This window comes from Phascolarctos cinereus, unplaced genomic scaffold, assembly GCF_003287225.1.
Source record: "Phascolarctos cinereus isolate Bilbo 61053 unplaced genomic scaffold, phaCin_HiC Scaffold_1;HRSCAF=81, whole genome shotgun sequence".
NCBI lineage: Eukaryota > Metazoa > Chordata > Mammalia > Diprotodontia > Phascolarctidae > Phascolarctos > Phascolarctos cinereus.
The window spans coordinates 58,508,444-58,530,827 of NW_027555514.1; the positions used below are offsets into that span (position 1 = coordinate 58,508,444).

At 36.7% G+C, this 22,384-nt stretch overlaps 1 protein-coding gene across 1 annotated transcript in view; it reads right to left on the bottom strand.

Moving 5' to 3' along the window:
• The window catches only part of NEBL (nebulette), a 148,999-nt gene extending 132,119 nt beyond the window's left edge, over window positions 1-16,880 (bottom strand). The window contains 4 exon segments of the mRNA XM_020966871.2: window positions 1,365-1,475; window positions 7,377-7,481; window positions 16,474-16,545; window positions 16,672-16,880. Of these exon segments, the coding sequence (XP_020822530.1) occupies window positions 1,365-1,475; window positions 7,377-7,481; window positions 16,474-16,545; window positions 16,672-16,761 (378 nt within the window). The 5' untranslated portion in view covers window positions 16,762-16,880.
• Window positions 16,881-22,384: the final 5,504 nt, after the last annotated feature.

Consider the following 22,384-nt stretch of genomic DNA (forward strand, 5'->3'; position numbering starts at 1 on the left):
TGATAAGTGGCAACTGCTAAAAAGAAAATAGCAGTTAATGCTTCGATGCCAACATAGCACTGAGTCTGTTGTGGAACACTCCAGGAATCTGCCACTGGCCTTGGGTGATTTCACATTCTTATCAGAGCACTGGATAAAAGCACAAACAGCATGATTATAAAGTAGGTAGATGCCATGAAGCTGGGAGGAATTGCTAACGTAATAGATGATTGAGTCATGATCCAAAAAGATTCTGACAAGTTGGTGAATGGAGCTGAAGCTGATAGCATGAAATTTATTAGGAACAAATGTAAAGTGTAGAGTGTAAGCTCAAGATATCAACTTCCTAAGTATAAGATAGACCCATGGTTATATAGCACTTTGTTTGAAAAGTATCAAAAGGTTTTAGCTGACTATAAGTTCAGTGTGAGTCAAGAGTGTAATAGGACAATCCAAAGAGGTGGAAATTCTATGATTCTGAGTATTTGGTTGTAAAATATCAGTAGGATTAGTAGTGTGGAGTATTTCTCTCCAGAAACATGGTATTATGAAATAAGAGATTCATACCTTTTAAGGACAGTTCACAATAGATAGCTAAGGATACCATCCTTTTCTTGAGAATGAAGGAGCTTGGAGATGGTGGGAGGGCATGGGTTAGAGAGCTGCTAGAGGTAGTGGTAGCACAAAAGTATCAATCATTTTCAGCTTCCAAAATGTCGAGTTTTACCTGACTTTTGCAATGCCCTAATACTGTAGTTTGAAAAGGTCTCAATGGGAATTTTCTGAGACACAGAACTAAGAAATTCAGTAAATATTGATCAGATTAAAAGAGCACTGAATTGGAATTGTGGCACTAACCATTATATATTTGGCTAAGTTTTTATACTTCGGGGTTCCTTGTCAAAAAAAAAAAAGCCAAGATGATAATGTCAAAGACAATGACAACAATGATGATGACTGATGACAATGATGACATCGACTACAACAATGATGATTGATGATGATGATGATGATGACAATGATATCACTGATACTTACATAGCAAGTTACATTTAACAAAGTAATTTCTACAAGTTACCTTTAAGGAAATTTATATGAATTGGACTTCAATGTGTCATATGACCATAAAGCATCACTGAATGAATTTTGTGATTAAAAAAAACCAATTGTCCTCTACCTGAAATAATTATGTATATATTTTATTTTTTTAAATAGATACAATACACACACCATTGAGTCTTGACTGTCATTCAACTTTGGATGCCCCTGTTTTTATAAAAAATTCTATTTACTTATTGTAAACAATTATCATGTATAATAATTCATTTTTATTAGATTATGTCTTTTGATTCCCATGATCAAAGAACAGTTTTGGAAAATTTTACCTTACTCTGAAGCTGTGAAACTTCTCTTGCAAATACACTGTCAATCGTGGCTGGCATCTGCTTATACAATGAATTGGAAAGGTCTGCCTTGATGGTGCCTTTGTACTTTGCCTGGCAAAACAGAAGAAAAAAATAACATTTTTGTCTTCTGCCATAAATATAGAAAGAGGATTAAAAGAGCCATTCTACTGGAATTTAAGTGAAGATCAAAAATTTTAAAAGAAATACTTTCAAGACTTTTAGATACTGAAACTTTTAGGCAAGGTATTAAAAGATGGATGATAATTGAATTCAAGAGACTGTGGAGATAGCTTTGAATGAAGCAAGCAAGGAAGTAAAAATATAGCTATTTCCATTAATTCTCTGCAAGTTTCAAAAAGCAAAATTATCTACGTATCTGCAGATTTAAAGACGTTTGTACATTTTGGATAGTGGTGAAACAAACATCAGAGAAATGGGACATATGAATTTTTGAGAAAGTGAGCTATTAAAATTCACTAGAGAAGACCTAAATACAAAGACCAGGAGAACTAACTGATATAACAACTAATGATTAACTTTCTTCTATCCACAGCTTTTAAAAAATGCTGTTAATTCTCCACATTCAGTGTTTGAGTCTACCAAGGCAGAATGACACCCACTCACATAACTTCCTCTTGGCAAGAGCAGGTAAAATATAAACCCAACAGATTGTCTACTCCCATTTTCTACTCCACAGCAAAATGATTCAGAAGAAAGAAGCAATCCAGATTTTACAAATTTCTTTTAAAATAATCACTTATCACAATAACAAAATCCATTCACTGAAAAAGTACATGGCAAAACAGTTGCATTACAGATGAGGAAGTACTAATCAACAAATATTTATTAACAGCAGCGAGACTGATATAGCATATAAAGTGCTAGACTTGGAATCATGAAGATATGATTTTTGAATTCTGACTCAGAAATTTGGGCAAGTCATTGCCCAAACTCAGTTTCCTCAGTTGTGAAATGGAGTAGAACCTACCTTACAAAGACAATGGGGAATCAAGTGAGATAATATATTTAAAGCAATATATCTAAACCTCAAAGAGCTATATAAATGTTAGATGTTAATATTAAGATTCTACTGAGGTCTATATTCACTACCTCCATTTTTCACTATACACTCAATCCTCAGCTATTCACAATATTCAAATTCCACTTCTTAGTTTTGAATGATTTCCTAAAAACAAAATATTCTGGGTTCTAATACTATTCCTTACTCTGTCGGCAAATGACAGTTGACTAAACTGCCTTTCTCAATGATCTACCTTCCCTTGGCTTCCGTGACACATTATTCCCCGGGTTCTCCTATCTCTCTGACTTTTCCTTCTGTCTCCTTACTATCCTTAATACTCAGCTGATTACACGATAATTTTTTAAATTTATTTAATATTTAAATTTTAATTTAATTTAATTTAATATTTAAAAGGAATAGCAAGTTGTACATGAAAGATTTGCAGTTTCGTATGCAATTATCTTTTTTTATCATATTATTTTATGAAAATGCTTGTTTTACTCCATAAATCAAAAATAAAATAATTTTTTTTAAAATTTGGTCCAGTTTTTTTTTAATTAACTTGCATTTATTAAGCTCCTACTATATATGCATTCTCCAAGGCAGGCACTGTGTCCTCATCTTTTATACATTCCATCCCCTAAATTCACCTCAAAGCCAGTGACTCCCAAATTTAATTCTCTGTACCTAACTTCAATCCAAGCCCCAGACCCACATTTACAACTGTCTGTTCTAGGATGGTGATACAAATTAAAGCAGTTTCCTTTCTGTCATGTTAAATTACATAAAACAAATTAAGGGGGGAAAAAGACTGGTCCTCCCTCTCTTACCCAGGCTGACCAACCATGGGCCTAATCCCAGGGCTGACTGGCACAGAAGCTTGGACCCATTTCATTTCCAACCTGGGCTGGCTGAGCCCTCCTTAGGGCAACTAGTGGGTAGAATTTCAACAGGGAAAGGGAGAGAAGTTATCCCAGGTACATTGAAAAATGTGGGCAAAGGCAGAGAGGTGAATCAGCACAGGGGATATTTGGGAGCCAAAATTTTTTTTGGAGATCAAAATGCCACCTCCTCCCTGAAGCCTTCTCTTATGAGTAGTCATTTTCATCCTAAGGCATAAACATAGCTTTCTATTTTATGACATCATGTAATAGTGTGCATCCATTATCTGTATTGGTATTTTACCCCTCTATTAGACAATGTCCCTGTGGGCAGGAATTGTGTTTTATCTAAACTTTGTAGGTCCCACAGCCCCTAGCACAGAACCCTGCACACAACTGGTGCTTAATGACTGAAGGAATTTCATTCCTTTCCATACTATGCTCCAGAGAAACTAGACAACCCCTATCCTTTTCTTCTCCTGTCTCCTTCCATCTATGTCCGTGTCTTTGCTCATGCAGTCCTGCATACTTGGAATAAAACGGGCCCATTTCTGCCTATTTTTCTTCCTTTTTCTTCACAGCTTAATTCCGCAATTACCATCCCCTTTCCCAATTAAAATGAATCTTTCTTTCCTCGAATTTCTCATAGTACTTTTCTTGGAACTCTCTTTTAAACTTAGCATGTCCTGCCTCCCCCACCCCCAACCCCTTCTGGCCCTATATTTCAGCACATATCATTTCCCCACCATTGAACTGTAAACTTCTTGAGGACAAGAACAATAACATTTTTGTCTCTACATCTCCAGCACAGTACCCAAAGAGCATAGGCTGCCTGCAAGGGTTTGCAGATTTAAGTAGGAAATTTTATGCCAAAGCCTGTGTGTGTGTGTGTGTGTGTGTGTGTGTGTGTGTGTGTGTGTGTGTGTGTGTGTGCATGTAAGTATACATGTGTGTATGTATGTGTATATGTGTGTATGTATATATACATATATATCAACTATATTTTGTCCTTTTCCCTCAGAGTTTGAAACTGTCCCGAAAACATTTATATCCTTTTTCTACTTCAACTTCTGATATCTACAAGTGGAAAATCAATCTAGTCACTATAGTTTACTGTATTGGCCATTCAACCAGTTCATAATTGTTACTTGTTGGGTTCAATAAATATTTGTTGAATTGACTTACATCACATTTGGAAAAAAAAAGTTAAAGACAGTTAAATTTTTATTGATCTGAAGGGATCATATAAAATGTACCAAAATTGATGGATGTGCTTTTTTCAAGCTCATTCACATTGACATTCAATACTTAAAACCATTTAATGAGCTTGTTAAGAAAGGAAATAAGGGAGCATTCACAAAGAGCCGTGTGGCTAATCCATCTGTTCTGTGTCCTGTAGAAATCCAACAGATCACCAGAGTTAGCCTATGTAAATAATAATGGATTTGAGTAAAAATCCCATATTGCTAAGTTATAATATTATGCAGGTCTTTACACAGGCCATTTTCATATCCTTCATAGCACCCAACATTCTCATAATAAATGAATGGACTCTATCGATCTGCTAACATTTTTATCACCTTACAAAAATCTGTTAGGGGCAGCATTGCACAGCAGATGGAGAGCTAGCCTCAGAGAAAAGAGGAAAGAAGACTGGAGTTCAAGTCCAGGCTCTGATACGTATAGGCTAAGTGACCTTGGGCAAATCATGTAACTTCTCATTTCAGTGCTTATGCAATCCTGCGAGACTCCAATATGCAGAGAAGTGCCAATGTGCACTGATAGAGAGAGTCCCCTCATTCAGGAGTCCCCCATGTCTGTGAAATCACCTTTGCTAGAAAATCTGCATTGTCCTCCATTTCCACCTTTCCCCCACCCTAACCTTTCCTAAGATTCTTGAACTAATCATGAGCAATCTTCCAATTAACAATATTTAAAGTCATTTAACAAAAAAGTTTTAAAATTCTTTTTCACAAAAAAAAAAAAAGAATTCAGAGAAACCTGAAAACTAAATGGAAAGAGTCAGGAAAGGGCAGAATTTTTGCAGATATGGTACGTATTGCAAGCTTAAGTGGATTTCCTTTCAAATTGCTGTCCCATTTCTTGTCTAGGTCTTGGGCATCTTCTAATTTGCATGGTCACATTTTCTACAGACTCTTCTACAAAGGTTAAAAAAAAAAGGCAAAATTCAAGGCTCAAAAACAAATTTATACTTCAGTGGATCTCACTGATGTGGATCCTCCCCCTTCCCCAATGATGCCAGTAATATGTTACACTCTCCTCCAAGGTTGCAGATCAAAAATCCAAAAATGCTCATTCATTTTATCCATGGTTCCTCATCAATTTTTTTTTCAAAGAGGATCCACCAAACATGTTGAAGACCATCACAGAATCACATCATACTTCAGCCCTTCAGGGACTATGATGCTAAAGTTCACACCCAGCATGTGGTCATCCCAAATGAGAAAAATCACACTACCTCCTAAAGCAGTCCATTATTCAAATGCATAACTCCTACTGCTAGGAAATGCATTCTTACATCAAGCCCAAATCTGCTTCTTTACACTTCCAACTATTACTTCTAGTGGTCTCTCTGAGAATACATAGAATCAGAAGACGTGGGTTCAAATTTCAGTTCTTCTACTTACTCCTTGTGTAATCATAAGCAAGTCATATCACTAAGCCTCAGTTTCCTTATCTTTAAAATGAGTTATGCAAATGAAGTTATGTATATGAAGAATGAACTGCTTTGGGATATAGTGTGATTCTTCTCACTTAGGGTGACCACATGGAGCATACCATCTGTCAGAGAGGGGATTCTTTTTCAGGGAGGGACCAGTGGATAGCCACCAAAGTCCCTTCTGATGCTGTGATTCCGTGAACTTTAGCATTATAGTCTCTGAACGGTTGAAATATGAAGTGATTCTGCAATAACCTTCAGCATGTTCCATGGATCCCCTTTGGAAGAAAGAATGATGAGAGGTCACAGCTAAAAGTCATGCACAATGAATAAGCATTTTGGGATTTGACTTACACCATTGGGGGAGGGTACAGAATATCATGAATCATGACTTATGTATAAGAAGTGCCATGAGATATCCTCAAGGGAAGTCTTTAAGGGCTGGAAAAGGAAGCGTGTTAATCATGTAGCAAGAATAGAAAGAAGAAACAAACAAACCAAATAGTTGGACCTCCTGAGTGCTGTATTTATATTCAACAAATACTAAAAGATCTAGAGGAATCCCTGAAGCTCACTGTGTAGATTCTATGGTGGACTAGGTAGCACAGTAGCTAGAATGCTCAAATTAGAGTCAAGAAGACTCAAGTTCAAATCTTGCCTTAGACACCTACTAGCTATGTGACTCTGGACTAATCACTTAACCTCTGATAACCTCAGTTTCCTCATCTGGAAAATGAGGGGATTGATCTTGGTGGTCCTGAAAGTTCTTTACTGTTCTAAATATATGACCCTATAAGAATTATTTGGTAAGAGGACATGGATGGATTGTGATCTAACAAATGTATACATTTCTTATACATCACTTCAGGAAGCATGATGCATATATGAGTCCTTAATAAAAAAATCAATATCATTAGAATGGAAAAAAATATGTCTAGCATATTTTTTCATTGTCCACTGACAATTTCTACCAGTAGGTAACAATATGCAATTATCACTGTAAAGTGGTAACAATGATTACTATTTCTCAGAGCATCTTACAATTAATAATTAAAATAAATTAGCTGCATATTTGCCAACTACATTAATCCTACACTCATTATTTAAAAAATTTAAATGCTTTTAACACATATTCAGTATGAAGCGTATCTATCTTTTGACATTGTCCTACAGAGCAACAAACCAGTAATTACAATGCACTTGGAAACGTAAATTAATAAATAATGAGTCCTAACATAGTTACTTTAGTAATTCAATATAAAATCTCAGAAGTACTATTCAAATTAATATTAACATATTAACACAAATTACAAGCCTTTAATAGAAAGTTAATCTGATTTTTTCCAAGTATATTACTCAACTTACATGCTTATAGGCATAAAACATTTTTAAAGTGTCCATTGTCTTACCTCAGAAATAAAAGCACCTATATGTTTTACATGGTTTAGCAGAGGGGTGTCAGGCACAAATGTACATTTGCCTTTTGACTTTTTATACTCTCCTCTATAATGGATCTAAAAAAAGAAAGAAAGCAATATGTTTGACCTTAAAGAGGAAAAAAACACATTTTTTATCATATATTCTTTAACAAAACTGGTAAGAAACTTTTTTTTAATTTCCCAAAGAGCACCCTCCCTGCCACATGCATAAGGATGACTGGAATTACTATGACCAAGAACTACAAAAAAACCTGAGAAATCAAGTGAAAACTCTTCATTTTATAGTTGAGAACACCAGGTAGTATACTACACTGTCCTGGTCGAATATGCAACAATCCTTATGGCAAACAATTAAAAAGAACACTAATGCCTAGGAACTGGAAGTCGTCCTGAAGAGCAATAAGAAAACCCTTATGATGTTTGTGTATATGCATATACGTATACATACACACAGAGAAATTAATTTCATAATTAAATATTGATTAAACATCCAGTATTTGCTTAGGCACAAGGAAATATGACAATATGACAGAGATAAACTGGTTCTGTGATTGCAATGATATAGTGAACTCCCTGATGAGAAAATTTCTGTCAATGGAGGTCCCCAGCTTCTTTACTACTTCTTAGAGAGCTGTCTTAAGCACCAATTAGTTATGTGACTTTCCCAGAGTCACACCACCAATATGTTTAAGAAGATGACCTGGAACTCAGATCTCCCTGGATCCAAGCCTAGTTCTCTATTCACTATACTATGCTTGCCTCTCATTCACTTGGGGTTAGAAAGATTTCAAATGGCATGTTCTCCAGGAATTTACAATCTAGCAGAGGTAAATGAGATACGTACCAAAAAAACAAAACAAAACAAACAAAAAAAACCTTCCAGTTAAGCTATAATTAAGTGCATAGCCAAACAAAATGCTATAAAACATCTAAGATGAGAGGGATTATTTCTAGTTAGGGGACAGGGAAGATCAGGGAAGGCTTCATGGAAGAATCAGGTTCTAAGGCAAGTCTTGAAGGCATATAAAAACAATGCATAAGGCACAGAGAAGGAGAGACAAAGAATTCTTTCCTAGAATGGAAGAAGGCTTATATATCAATGGCAGCAGGAAAAGAGAGGAAAATATCAGGGTACATAAAATAGTCCAGGGTTGATAGAATATTCCAGTGTACATGAAGGGACAAGTGTAAAATAATACTAGAAAGGTAGGTAGGAATCAGATTTTGGCGAGCTTTGAATGGCAAAGGAGTGTATACTATATCTGATCATGGAGAACCAGTGAGAGTTTTAAAGCAGAGTAATGATGTGACATATACATTAGGAAAGCCATTTGGGCAGCTGAATGAAGGAACGGTTGTATTTAGATAAGAAATCTGTTTTCTCTAATGGTCAGCATAATAAGGGATAATATAACACATTTTTGTGCAACATCACACCAAATACAACAAGACTGGTGCTAGGGAATAAGACTGTGACCTGATTCATGGAATAATCACGTTAGCAAGGCCTTTTGTCTAATGCAGCTTTATTCCAGGGACATGAATTAACCAATAGTGTAGCCAAATCTGAGTAACAGCAAATCATGTCAGAGCAGGCATCTCAACTATGCAATGATTCCTAAAGACAATTAAGTCCATGAGCAATTGGCATCTATCTTAAGTTTTAGATGTTAAGCCTACCCCTTTATTGTTTGAAAAAGCCTAGAATTTAAGTATTTGTCAAACAAATGTCTCCCTTTCTCCTCAGACATTAGATATAAATTTGGGATTTGGGGGAACCATTTAACTCAGTAATCAAAGCAATGATGATGATATAATAAACAATATTACTTGGGTACGTTCAAAAAAGAGAGAAAATGTGAGTGTTCCCGTTATATAACTAAGTGACAGCAAAATGACCTGTGATAATGATGAGGCAAATGCTTGACTCATTATTTTTAATCTCGTACCACCACCTTTTTCTCATCACTTTCACATTCTTCACTGTAGTGTTGTACGCAGTTAAGGAGTGTAGGCCTCCTGATAAGCACTGACATAAGTAACTTGTTCAGGACATGAGTACTAGAAAAAGGGTTAAATATTTAACTTCTTTCTCTGTTGAACTGACAAACAGAAAAGACAGGGTTCATGCACACCCTCATGCTCTCTCCCTCTCCTCTTTCTTTCTTTCCCTCTCTTTTCCCCCATGTTTTAAAAGCTGTTTATTTGAAACAATGTTGCTGTTACTGTATCAACATTCTCTTGATTCTGCTCATTTTGCTCATTATTTCATGCAAGTCTATTCATGTTTTTCTACAATCAAGAAGCTCACCATTTCTTACTGCACAGTAGTATTCTATTACTATCATATACCACAGCTTGTTCAGCTACTCCCCAGCTGATGGGTATCCCTGAAATTTCCAGTCATGTTGGCTATTATAAATACCCAAATTAACTATAAAGGACCTATGAAAGAAGATGCTATCTGCATCCAGAGAAAGAACTGATAAAATACAAGTATGCATAGGATGATTTTTCACACACACATATATATATATATATGTATATATATATATATGTATGTATATATAGTGCACACACACATATATGTGTCTAACGACAGCCATCTCTATGGTGGGGAGGGGAGAAAAGAAACTCATATGATAACTTTATTATATATTTAAAAGGAATAGCAAGTTGTACATAATAGATATGTAGTTTCAAGTGCAATCATCCTTTTTTTATTCTACTATGTTATGTAAATGCTTACTTTTTCATAAATTAAAAAGAAAAAAGTGGCTTATAAAAAAGTATTTCTAATTTTATGGTTCCCACCAAATTTTTTTCCATTAAAATGACAAGGAAATAATTCCCATTTTTTACATGGTTTACCCATGACATTAGTATTATTTTTGCGCCAGAATTAGTGAAATTTCCTTGGCTCTAAGTTCAAACTTTTATTTCCAAGGTAAAATAGTGAAAACTTATACTTTGTATAACAAGGAGAACATTTCATTTCTACAGGCACAGTAAGCAGTAGTGGTAGCAGCAGCAGCAGCAGCAGTAGTAGCAGTAGTGGTAGTAGCAGCAGCGGCAGCGGCAGTAACGTGCTTACTTTCTTTCCTCTTATAAGGAAAGGAAATGGGCATTGGCATGTGAGATGTTGCATTTTTAATAACCTAGACCTATGATATCATCAGTATAAAGAATAACTAGTCATTTTGGTCTAAAAGATATTTGATTGAATTTTTTTAATTGAGCTGACTAGTTACTGACTGAACTAATGGAATTAATATTTCCCAGAAAAGGGCATTTGAACCTATAATTCACTACCACCTTTTTAAAAAATAAAACATTATCATGCAGAGAAAAAAAATTAAATATATAAAACATAAATAACAAGAAAATTCAAAGAGCATCAGAGATCAAGCCCAGAGCAGAAATTAGGTAGGCAAAGAAGAATATAAGAAGCACCTTATAAGAAACCCTAAACGTAACGAGAAAAGGATTTTTAAATACATCCAAAGAAGGAAACCAAATGAATAATCAATGGGACCATTTGACATGGCCATTCAAAATGTTCACAGATGAATGTAAAATAATACCAAAACTAAATTAATTTTTTGTTCTAATCTTTATGGAAGAAGTTCTTGGAAATTTTTTATTGCCTTTTTTTAAGTGTTAGTAAACAATCCAGAAATAATAAACATGAATACCAGAAGATGTTCAGGATGTTCAAGACCTTACTTATAAACTATATGTAAATCAATTACTTGGATTCCATGGAATAAGTTAATGGATCAATCATTTTATTAGTATGATCACCCAATCCAACAATACAGATTCCTGCTCCTTTATGTCTTCCTATCCTACGTATAACACATCAGAGGACTTTGAAGAAAAGCAAAGATAGAACTGTTAGTTTATAGTTGCAAATGGTCTCTGCCTGTGAACTCTCATCCATAAAAGGCTTCCAGAATGTCTGCTGGAAACTTCAGAATAATGAGGATATCAGATAAATTGGTGAAGTTCTATAATAAAGGATAGGATGGCTGAATATTTAAGGAACATTAAACATGCTCTACTGGGACAAAGACAAAATTATATCTGTAAGGTTAAAATCATGCATGAGCTATCTTTTGCATCTACTTGAGGTAAATAAGAATCAAGGAAGAACAATGTAATTTTTTTTTCACTTTCAAAAAAACTTTGACTCAGTTCCACATTAATTTTTTAAACTGAGCCACCCTATAGGATTAGAAACTGACAAATATAATAAACAGAGACACATATCAAGAAAGAGTATTTTAACTAATGGAACCCCACAGTAATTCAGAAAACCTTTGTTTAAAGCGACATAAGAAACCATCTAATCTAAAGTGATTCATTCTTTTAAAAAGAAAGGTATTGAGTGCTAACTTTGGATAAGACACTCTGGTAGGCATGATAGAGGCTATATGAATTCATATGCAATCCTAGCACAGTACATGGAAATGTATCAGATTTGGGACCAGAAGACATAAATTTTAAAGCCCAGCTCTAAAACTCACTACTTGTGTGACCCTGGGAAACAAATTTAACATTCTTTGGACCTCTCATTCTTCATCTATAAAATGACTTCTTGTTCAGTCATTTTTCAGTTGTTTCTGACTCTTTGTGACCCCATTTGGGGTTTTCTTGGCAAAGACACTGGAGTAGTTTGCCACTAGCTTCTCTAGCTCATTTTACAGATGAGGAAACTGAGGCAAACAGCATGAAGTGACTTGCCCGGAGTCACACAGCTAGTAAGTGTCTATGGCCAAATTTGAACTCCAGAGTCTTCCTGACTCCAGGCCCGGCATTCTATCCACTGCACCACCTAGTTGTTCCATAAAATGACTAGATGACCTCTAAGAGCCCTTCTAATATTATAGTTTACAATCCTATGCTATTTCTCCACATAAAACAAAGCATCTATTCAAGGAGAGAAGATAAAGACAAATTATGATAGTATAAGATAGAATGTGATGAGTGGCACAGAGAAGGGCAAACCATGAGCTTTGGGAACCCTAAATTGGTCTTAGGATCAGCTTTCAGTACCAATTTTATTAATGATGCAGAAGGAGGAACACACAGTGAAATTATCAAGTTAACAATTGCCTTTCAAGTCTTACAGGCTCTGAAATATCAGCCTGATAGAGATAAACTACAAGATGAGCTTGCAAAGACATGTGAGTGAGCAGAAAAGTGAGCTTCCACGTTGGTGAGCTCTAAAATAATGTAGAACATACTTAAAACAAGATGGATTTTTGCACTATTACAACTCAGGGAAGTAACTGGAGAATTACTATCAACAATAACCTGAAGATATTAACCAGATTTGCTTCTGCAGGTAAAGAACCTGACAAAATGGTAGTCATCATTAGGAATGGGACTGCCAAAAAAACCACACTTTTGCACAGTGCATGGGTGCAACAACACCTGGGGTAGTATGTACAGTTCATTAAATGTATGAACAAATGATTTTCATCTAATATATAATATCTACTATCTGGTATTTGGGAAGATTTTAAAGATCGTTCCTTCAATCAAATAATTTCTTCTACATTGCTTCTTACCAAACCTCAAAGAAGATACAGAGCTTATCAGAATCTAGAGAAAGACAAATAAAGTGACTGAGATAAAAAGGGTGGCTTTATGATACCAGAAGCAAAATGAAAATGAAGACTGCTCAGTCTGAAAACCCAGAAGCTAAGGGAATATCATCAGTATCTGGAAAATAATGAAAGGAATGGATAGGGTCAATATTTTGTTCATTAAATCCAAGGATGCCAGAATTTGTGTGATATGATAATCAGAATCATGAGGTTTAGAGTGAGAAGGGGTCATAGATGACAAGTCTAGAGCTGAAAGGGACTTCAGACCTTTTCTTGTTCCACACCTTCATTTTAGAGGTGAGGAAACTGAATACTCAATTCCTTCATTTATAAAATGGAGTAAATGACATATTGGGGCAGCTAGGCGGCACAGGGGATAGAGTGCTAGGCCTGGAGTCAAGAAGACTCACCTTCCTGACCTCAAACACTTACTAGCTGTGTGACCCTGGATAAATCACTTAACTGTGTTTGCTTCAGTTTCCTCATCTGTCAAATGAGCTGGGGAAGGAAATGTCAAACCACTGCAGTATCTTTGCCAAGAAAACCTCAAATGGGGTTATGGAGAGTCAGACATGACTTAAAAAGACTAAATAACAACTAGATAACATAAAAGGTCCCTTACAGTTCTAGAGCAATGTATGACCAAGGTCACACAGGTAGTATGGGACAGAGCTAGGACTGAAACTCTTTTTCTGTTGTTGATCTCAGGGCTCTTTGGATCATACAAAGCCATCTCACCATTCAGTCTAAACCCACTATTTTTAGAAGAAACAAAGGCCCACAGTCCTGAAATTACTTGGCCATGTTTACACAGGTTTTTGGTAGAAGAGTTGGGATTCAAACCCAGTCCTTGGACTTCTAATCCACTACAGGTCTCCTACCTAGGCTATCCCCCTCCTCTTGAATCTTAGCAGTCTTACCTAATATGACAGGAAGTAAAGTTAAGGAGGTAATTACTCTAGGAGGTGGACAGACTAAAAACAAATACCTTCACAAAGATTTAGACTAATTCATGGATGGCATCACAACTTACAACAAACTAGGATGTTGGAATGTCTACACTTAAACCCTGAAGCTGCCGTCGGGAAAGACTACCATGTCCTCCTATGTGATGATCCTTTGGCCCCACTTCCACACATTGGGTAGCCTACACAATAATTCTCACTCAGAGTGATAATGTTTATGTTTTTATGGCCATTTTGGTAAAATGATGTTGTAGCCATTCCTTCAAGTAGACTACAATCTAGTAATGGGCATAAGTAACTAGTTACTGTATCACAAAGTGTTGTACCGAGAAATCAGCGAGTGAGACCCAGACGTGATTTACGATGTGGACTTTATTAGCATGCGGCTGCAAGGGGTATGCACATCCAAATCAAGCAGCCCCCATCAGGGGTCGAGCTAGGGTTTATATAGAAAAGAGCATGGGAAAGAAATGCGAGGAACACTGATGAGGTAATCCAAAGATGTAGGTGTCTTTGGGGGCTATGGATGGGAAAGTACAGGGCAGGGAGGGGGATGGATCTTTACAGTCTGGCAGGAGGAAGAGTCCTTGGGCTGGTCAAGGACACCCCTCTCTCTCTGTCTTGATGAGAGAATGCTCTGCAACAAGGGAAAGCTTTCTCACAACACAGGAACTTATTGAGGAATTGGGAGGCTTCCAGAGACATGATCTGAGGGCTGGGGCCTGAGCAGCCTAGCTCTGTATAGCTGTACCAGGGAGAGAGATAAGGGTCATGCTGAGGCCCGTGCATGAATACTGCTAGGCACAGTGTCCTTGGGCTGGGGAATGGTTGTTAGAGACAGTGTTTCTGGGACTAGGGAGACATTTGGGGCACAAGTATAAGCACAAGCACCCGAGCACCCCAACATTACAGGTCAGGGATCACACAAACCAGACCAGGTGTCCTGATCTCTGGTATAAATGTAATTATCTAAAGCAATTATAATGCAAGCTTTCTTAGCCATTTGCGTTGGAGGTACGGGCGATGCTGAGCTATGCAAGAGTACATTTCACTATTGTTTAGATTTAGGAGGAAAGAGGTCTGGGACAAGATTAAGCACCAACTTTTGCTTTCCATGGCTTAAAGGGCCCTACTACCTAAATGGTAAAATAATGTTCTGTATTACAAAAGTAGACTAAATAGATACTGGAAAGGTCATTTAAGGTCTTCTACAATGGAGCACCATGAAGAATTTTTAATAGAGGGTTCCATCATCTGAACTAGAACAATTATTCTAGCAATGATAATTAATATTAATAATAATAGCTAACATTTACATAGCACCTACTACATAAGCACTTTACAAATATCTCATTTCATAAGGTATTAAATGAAATAAAAGAGGAAGAAGACAAAATCAGGGAGATCAGTAGATTACAATCAATTATTAAACTGCAATGGTTTTAGGATTAATATCCATCTCAATCACAATATAGTTTGCTACAGGGTTTCTGAGTTAAAAATTTTAATAGTATTTCTGGCTGTATGAAATATAATGAGAAAAAAATATTAAATTTCAAGGCTTTGGGTAGTAAGGCAAATCTAGTATAAAGAGGAATTCAGAACACCCATCCACATTGGCCATTACTCTTGTGGTCTCTCTGAAATACCAGAAAGCAGTACAAAACCATACACATAAACTCCTTCTAGAGTTGTTTCTTAAGTAATTTATAATATTTGATCTTTTGAGAAGAAACAAAAAAGCAGAGAATTCCCTGATGCTTTTCATCATTTTAAAAACAAAAGGAAAGCAAGCAAAATAAAAATCAATCCAAACCCTGGCCAAACCAAACAAATGAAACAATGGGCTGTCATCTCTTTCTGTTCTAAGTGAAGCAACACCCATTTAAGCACTTGAAATGTGCCATCTTCCCTCTGCTCCAGCAACAACACTCTCTAGTATTGTGTAAATGAGGGTCAGCAATGCCTTCTCTGTGTCTTCTAGATTTTCTGCAGCAATTCCAGTGAAACAATACAATGAAAATGTTATAGCATGAGGTGAATTAACCTTCTGGGCCACCAACTAGCACCGAACAAACTTCAGAACAAAATGCTTCCCCTCCGATTTTGGCTCTGGAGTTTCATCACTTAGCTGAAACTCCTCCCAAAAGAAATAATACAGTACTTATGAAACAAATCCTATTCCTTAAAAAGAAATGTACTCTAAAGCTCAATGTGCATTATTTCATCCAGAATTGTAGGATGGCATGGAGAAAGAAAACCATACTGGGTAAGAATGAGCAGACTCAGGCTCTGTTCTTAATTCTGCCACTAACTAGGATCATAACATTGAACATGGCTTTACCCCTCTTTCAGCCTGTTTCCCCATCTGCAAAAATGGCAAAGCTAAATAAATGATCTCAAAAGTCACCAAGTCATTGCAAGCTCTAAAACTATGATATAATACCATGCAGGCTACAAATTCAATAAAATGCTTCATTTACTCACATCACTAATTAGCTCGGTACATTTTCTAGCCAACTCCATGTTTAGGTCTTCAATGACAGGTTTAAGGAATACCTGTACCCCTCCCCAAAAAAAAAGGAGAGAGAGAGAAGGGGAGAATAAATCCAACATCACTCAACTTGTAAAATGCAAAACAGTTCTTTAATGGAGCACTCTTGGAAATGAGTAAGTGGTACTCACCTTTTCTTCTTCATCTTCTGCATCTTCTTCCCCAGATTTCTTCTCTCCTTCACTTTCATCTTTGCAATCCTCAAAGACGGGAACTCTCATGTTGGCTGTTTCTGAAAAATTCCTTCAAAATTTTAAAATCTGCCAGTATAACCGTTTTTATGTATGAGAGCTTCCTGGAGATCTCAGTGACTGTTTTTCTGCACTTCATTTAACCTTTCCAAGGCCTCTTCCTTATTTAGCTTACACTTGACATCCTTTATCTCAATTGGCCATGAGGGAACAGAAAGGCATCATGGACAATTTGCCAGCTACAATCCTCAGGAACAGTAATAATTTTTAACTTATAAAATTCAATTGTCTGATCTTTTATAGTCAACTTTCTTTAAATTAGTTAAGAAATTCAAAAGAAGAGATTAAGTTATAGCTCTAAAATTGAATCCTTGGAAACAAAGAGACCATTCATAAAACTAACAGGTTGAAAGGGTCAGAGGGACTTAAAAGATTATGAGAAAACTGCCCAGTTATAACACTTAAGATATGGCAAGCCTAAAGCGTGTTATCTTGAAGCTTCTCCAACCTTATCTAAATCAGGCTTTCCCTTAAATGTCAGGCATACTTCTACTTTGGGGCTGGAAGGGAAGGGGGTGTGAGGGGAAGGGTTTAGAAAGTTTTCACTAAATTCAATTTAAGAGGGAGGAATGTCTCCTTGGGAATTTTAGTTAACAGCCACAGTCTAGAGATCATTTTCTAAAAAGGCCCACTTTTAGAAACTGATTAAAGCCATGTAAAGTTGGTGTTGGGGTGTGTGTGTGTGTGTGTGTGTGTGTGTGTGTGTGTGTATGTGTGTGTGTGTGTGTGTGTGTGTGTGTGTGTGTGTGTGTAAGGACATTTGCTTCCATAGGTAAGTCAAAGCAATCTGTTTTCCTAAAAACCATTCTTACTCCCAAAATAAAGATTCATGCAGAATGTTTTTCAGAAGACAAAGCTATCTGATTTGTCTTCCATAATCCAAGGTCACTTGGGGGACAAGCCCAGACTGGTCATGCTTCTTTCCCAACTGGGCTTCTGACTCCACTAATTTTGCCACCATCCCTTGTCAGCGGTATCCCTGCCCCACCCCCCACAAGCCTGCTTTCAGGTACCCTTTTATGTGCTGCCTTCCCTAATTAGAAGAAATTGTCTTTCTTTCTGCTTGTATCTGTATCTCTGACACCAGCTCAGTACCTAGCACCCACTGAGTGCCTGAATGATTCTTGCCTTGCTTACTGTCTTTACATATTTATACGTTGTCTACCTTGTTAGACCATCAATCACAAAATCAAAGCGATGTACAGCTAGAGGGGACTTTGGTATCCTTTTATAGTAGCCCCATTTTACAAATGAGGAAGCAATAATTAATGCCTTTTGAGATCATTTAGTAGCTTTGCCATTTTTACAGATGGGGAAACTGAGGCTGAAAGAGAGGTAATGACCTGTTCAAATTTATGATCCTAGTTAGTGGCAGAATTAAGACAAGAGCCTAAGTCTGCTCATTCTTACCTAAATTGCTTAATTACTAAATTGCTTGATGGCAAAGCTGAAATTGGAATTCATTGCTTCTTCTACCATACCATTGTAGTTTCAGTTGGAAGGAAGGAAGGAAGGAAGGAAGGAAGGAAGGAAGGAAGGAAGGAAGGAAGGAAGGAAGGAAGGAAGGAAGGAAGGAAGGAAGGAAGGAAGGAAGGAAGGAAGGAAGGAAGGAAGGAAGGAAGGAAGGAAGGAAGGAAGGAAGGGAGGGAGGGAGGGAGGGAGGGAGGGAGGAAGGGAGGAAGGAAGGGAGGGAGGAAGGAAGACAGAGAGAGAAAGAAATTAAATCTGGTATATATAAAAATTCCAAATGCCTCATTCTTTCTTCAATCACTGATACCAGAAAAGGAAAATTGAGAGTCAAAACCAAAATGCAACTTAAGATTTTCTTAATAAATAATATTCAGTTTACTCGCTTCTAAAACTAAGAGAAGAAAGGATGGGAAGATTGAGAGGCACATTGGCATAGTCAGTGACTTGGGAGTCAGGAAGATCTGAATTCAAAACCAGCTTTTAACCCTTACTGGTTACATGTCCATAGGTAAGTCACTTACCCTCTGGAAGCTTAATCTCCTTTGCTGTAAATGGCAGTGATGATAGCTATACTACCTACTTCACAAAAGTGCTGTAAGGTTCAAATAAAACAAGACTTTAAAACTTTAAAAGTTCTATAAGCCAGTGATTATTATAAAATGTACTGAATTAAATACAAAAGAAAAATCCCAACATTACTTTAGTTCCATATTATGTTGCATTTTGGGAAGAGATCCCAGTGTCTTGCAGAAGGAAAGGGAATGGGAAAAGGGGTTGAAGGGAAAGGCAAAAAGAATAGAATTTAGAAAGTAGAGGGAGAGACCAAGAAAAGAAAAAAAGAAGAGAAATAAAATACCATAGGTGAAGTAATTGGTTAGCACTTGATTATACTTTTATGTTGGCAAATACTGGTTAACTGATTAAGACTTGAATATTTTTGAACGGCATAAACAAAGTGTTATACAATGACAGAAATTATTCTCTTTGTTTCCTCAGCAACATAACCCTCGGAGTCAGAGCTGCTCCTCTGATCCCTATGGACAGAGGATAGCACAGAGCTTGCCCTTCTTTGATGCACAGGAGCATCTCAACAGACGAGATGAGAGGATAATATAGGGATAGGTAATCAATAGTATGACAAAAATCATGGCAGTGGCAAAGCATGGGACTTACATCAAGTAGTCCAGTTTGGCCAAAGACTAGACTATGTGGAGAGGAAGAGAGACAGGTGAGACTGGAAAAGGCATGATGGAGGAACATCCCAAAGTGCTTTAAATGTCAGGTTTTACTCTATTTGGGACGCAAGGTTTGGGAAGACAAGGGGGCATTCCAAGATTTCAGATGTGGGAATAAAGTAATCAGAACCAAGTATTGGAATGATTTCTCTTAAACCAGAGCACAAGTTGGGATGAAACAAGAGACTGCAGGTACAAAGATCAGTTGATGTTATTGGAATAAACCAGGCAAAAGGTTTAAAAGAACACTATGTGAATCCCTGCCAATGGCAGTGCTCAAGGAAGAAAAACAGGTTTGAATTTAAGGGACTTGGATACAAATCCTATCTCTGCCACTTTACTGTCTCGTATAACTTTGTATATGTCACTTTACCTCAGTAAGCCTCAGTTTCCTCATCCGTAAGATGAAGGAAATGGGCTAAATAATCTCTACAGTCTAAACTTATGATTCCTGTTCCAAGTACTTGAAAACTAGAGAAATCCAAAGAATAATAGTTTCAGTTTAGTAGTTACAGAGCTTCGTGTACCTTTGCCAGATACAGTACTGGAAAAGAATTTTATTTCACAAAATGATCCCTCATCTTACCATCAAGATGATGCCAAGTGCAACACTGTTGAAGAGAGGGCACTGAATCTGAAGCCTTAAGACCTAATTTCTAGCTCTACTTTCTCTCTCAGAAATGATACCTTTTATTTATAAAATAATTTACAAAGGGTATTCACATACTTTCTTTAATTTGATCCTTTCAACGAGCCTGTGGGCTAGGTAATGAACAACAGGTATTGCTAATCCAGATTTACAGATAAATAAAATGAGAAATCAGAGATGGTGAGGGAGTCACCAAAGGTGAGTCTTCACCATTCCCTTCAAAGCTCCTGACTAATTTACTATTCAACAGTTTGCCTTCATGTAGCTCTTCAAGGTTTAGAAAACACTTGGCACAGATTACATCACTGGACCCAGTGACCCCAGAGGTAAAGCAGGTATGATTAGCTGCATTTTATACATGAGGAATCTGAGACTCAGAGAAGCTGTGACTTGTCCCAAGTCACACGTTTAACTCGAGAACCATGTTTCACATCCATGTCATTTGAATCTCAGTCTGATGTTCACCTTCTGCACTATAATCCCACCCTTCCTATTACAGATCAGTAACAGTTGTGGAAAGAGGGAAGCCAAGATGAGAAAAAAAGTTTTGACTTCCTCTTCTCCTTCAAATGACTAGCAGTTAAGGCAGAGAGCCATTCCAAAATTCTGAGAGGTGTAATTCAACATTTTATGGTACTATACCATTTGCAACCAATACGGTGAGGAGAAAGCCTATTATACATACTACACAATCTCCTTCTGCATTCAAGGAGGACAGTTTTTTGATGTTTCTAATATTTGACATAATGAATTAATTGGAACAGCAGGCCGCCCAATCAATACATTCTTACTGAGTATCCACCATGCTTCTAAAAAGCACAAGAAATTAAGAATCACGGCCTGAAAAACCTAGGCTCTTTCTTTTCAAGATATGCACCAGAAATAATCCAAGATAGGGACAGTACCTTTTGAGGTCACCAGGTTTAATCCTTTCATTCAGAGAGAAGGGGAGGGGGGAATGTGACTAATACAGTGGCAGAACGACCACTAGAACTCAGATTTCCTAAACAAATCTCACACTCTCTATATAAAGCCAGGTTGCCTCATGTCAAAATTTGATTTCACAGGTTCTTAGAAGCAAGGAGATTATCTTAGAGAAATTCATTGTCACTAGTTCACAAATAAAACCTTATTAGACTGACCTGTTTACATGGAATTTGACAACTTAAAGCCACAGTTACTTGTGATTTAAGATAGCTACATTCCTTTTCTCTATAAAAATTTTTACACAATTCTGATCAATGTCCCTCTAAAAGGGGGAAAAAATAACATGATGTGGTATGTTGCAGCACAGCTCTCTTGCCAACACTCCAAAGATCTGTTTCAAGGAATAAGAAGAGAGTATTCTCAATGGATAATTATCTTGTTTCAGAATTTCCTCTCAAACTTGTTTCCTTCTCCATTTTTTAAAAAGTTCAACATCACAGTGTGATACACATTTTCTAACATTTCCCAAGAAGGGAATAACCTTGCTAGATTTTTCCCCAATCTCTTTAACTTATTGAGGATTTTCGTTCATGTTGTAAGATATTTTTTTTCAAAAAATTTATTTTGGTTTATTCCTGAAGAAATAGGGGTACTGCTAAGGACCTAAACACTGAGGTCTAATGGGAAAGACCTCAGTATCCAGCACCCAGGTGAGTCTGGGCAAATTATTTTTGTACCATTTGACCTTTCCTACAGCAAATCATACTCAGTTTTTCAATTTTATAAAATGACAATATTTGTCTATGTCATATAAATTTTTTAAGACTTAATAAATAGCTTTAAAAAAACAAAGTACCATCCCAATGTAGGACATTAATTCCCCAATAAAAGACTTACTAGTAACTGTACAAATAGGCACAGATGATGAAGAAATGGGTAATATAATGTAATCAGTCTTCCACTTCACCCTCTTTCCCACAAGGCAAGAGAAGTTTCCAATTATTTTTACCTTAAAATCAGAAACATTTAGAGACCAATGATAAGCAAGCCTCTAATCTTTTTTAGGTTTGCTGTTTATATGTAAGCATTTGTATTTCCATAGCAACTGCTCAGTCACATGGGTAATTCAAATCACCTGCCCAAAGAAACACAGCTGGACTATAGTAATGAGTCAGGGATTGCTTGTCTGTCTCCAGTGGTATTAGGATTACATGGTACAAGCATCTCCTGATTTTTGAACAATATTTACTACTCAGTATCCTTTTTTTCCCCCACCTTTCACATACATATATGTGTCTTTCTATAAAAATAT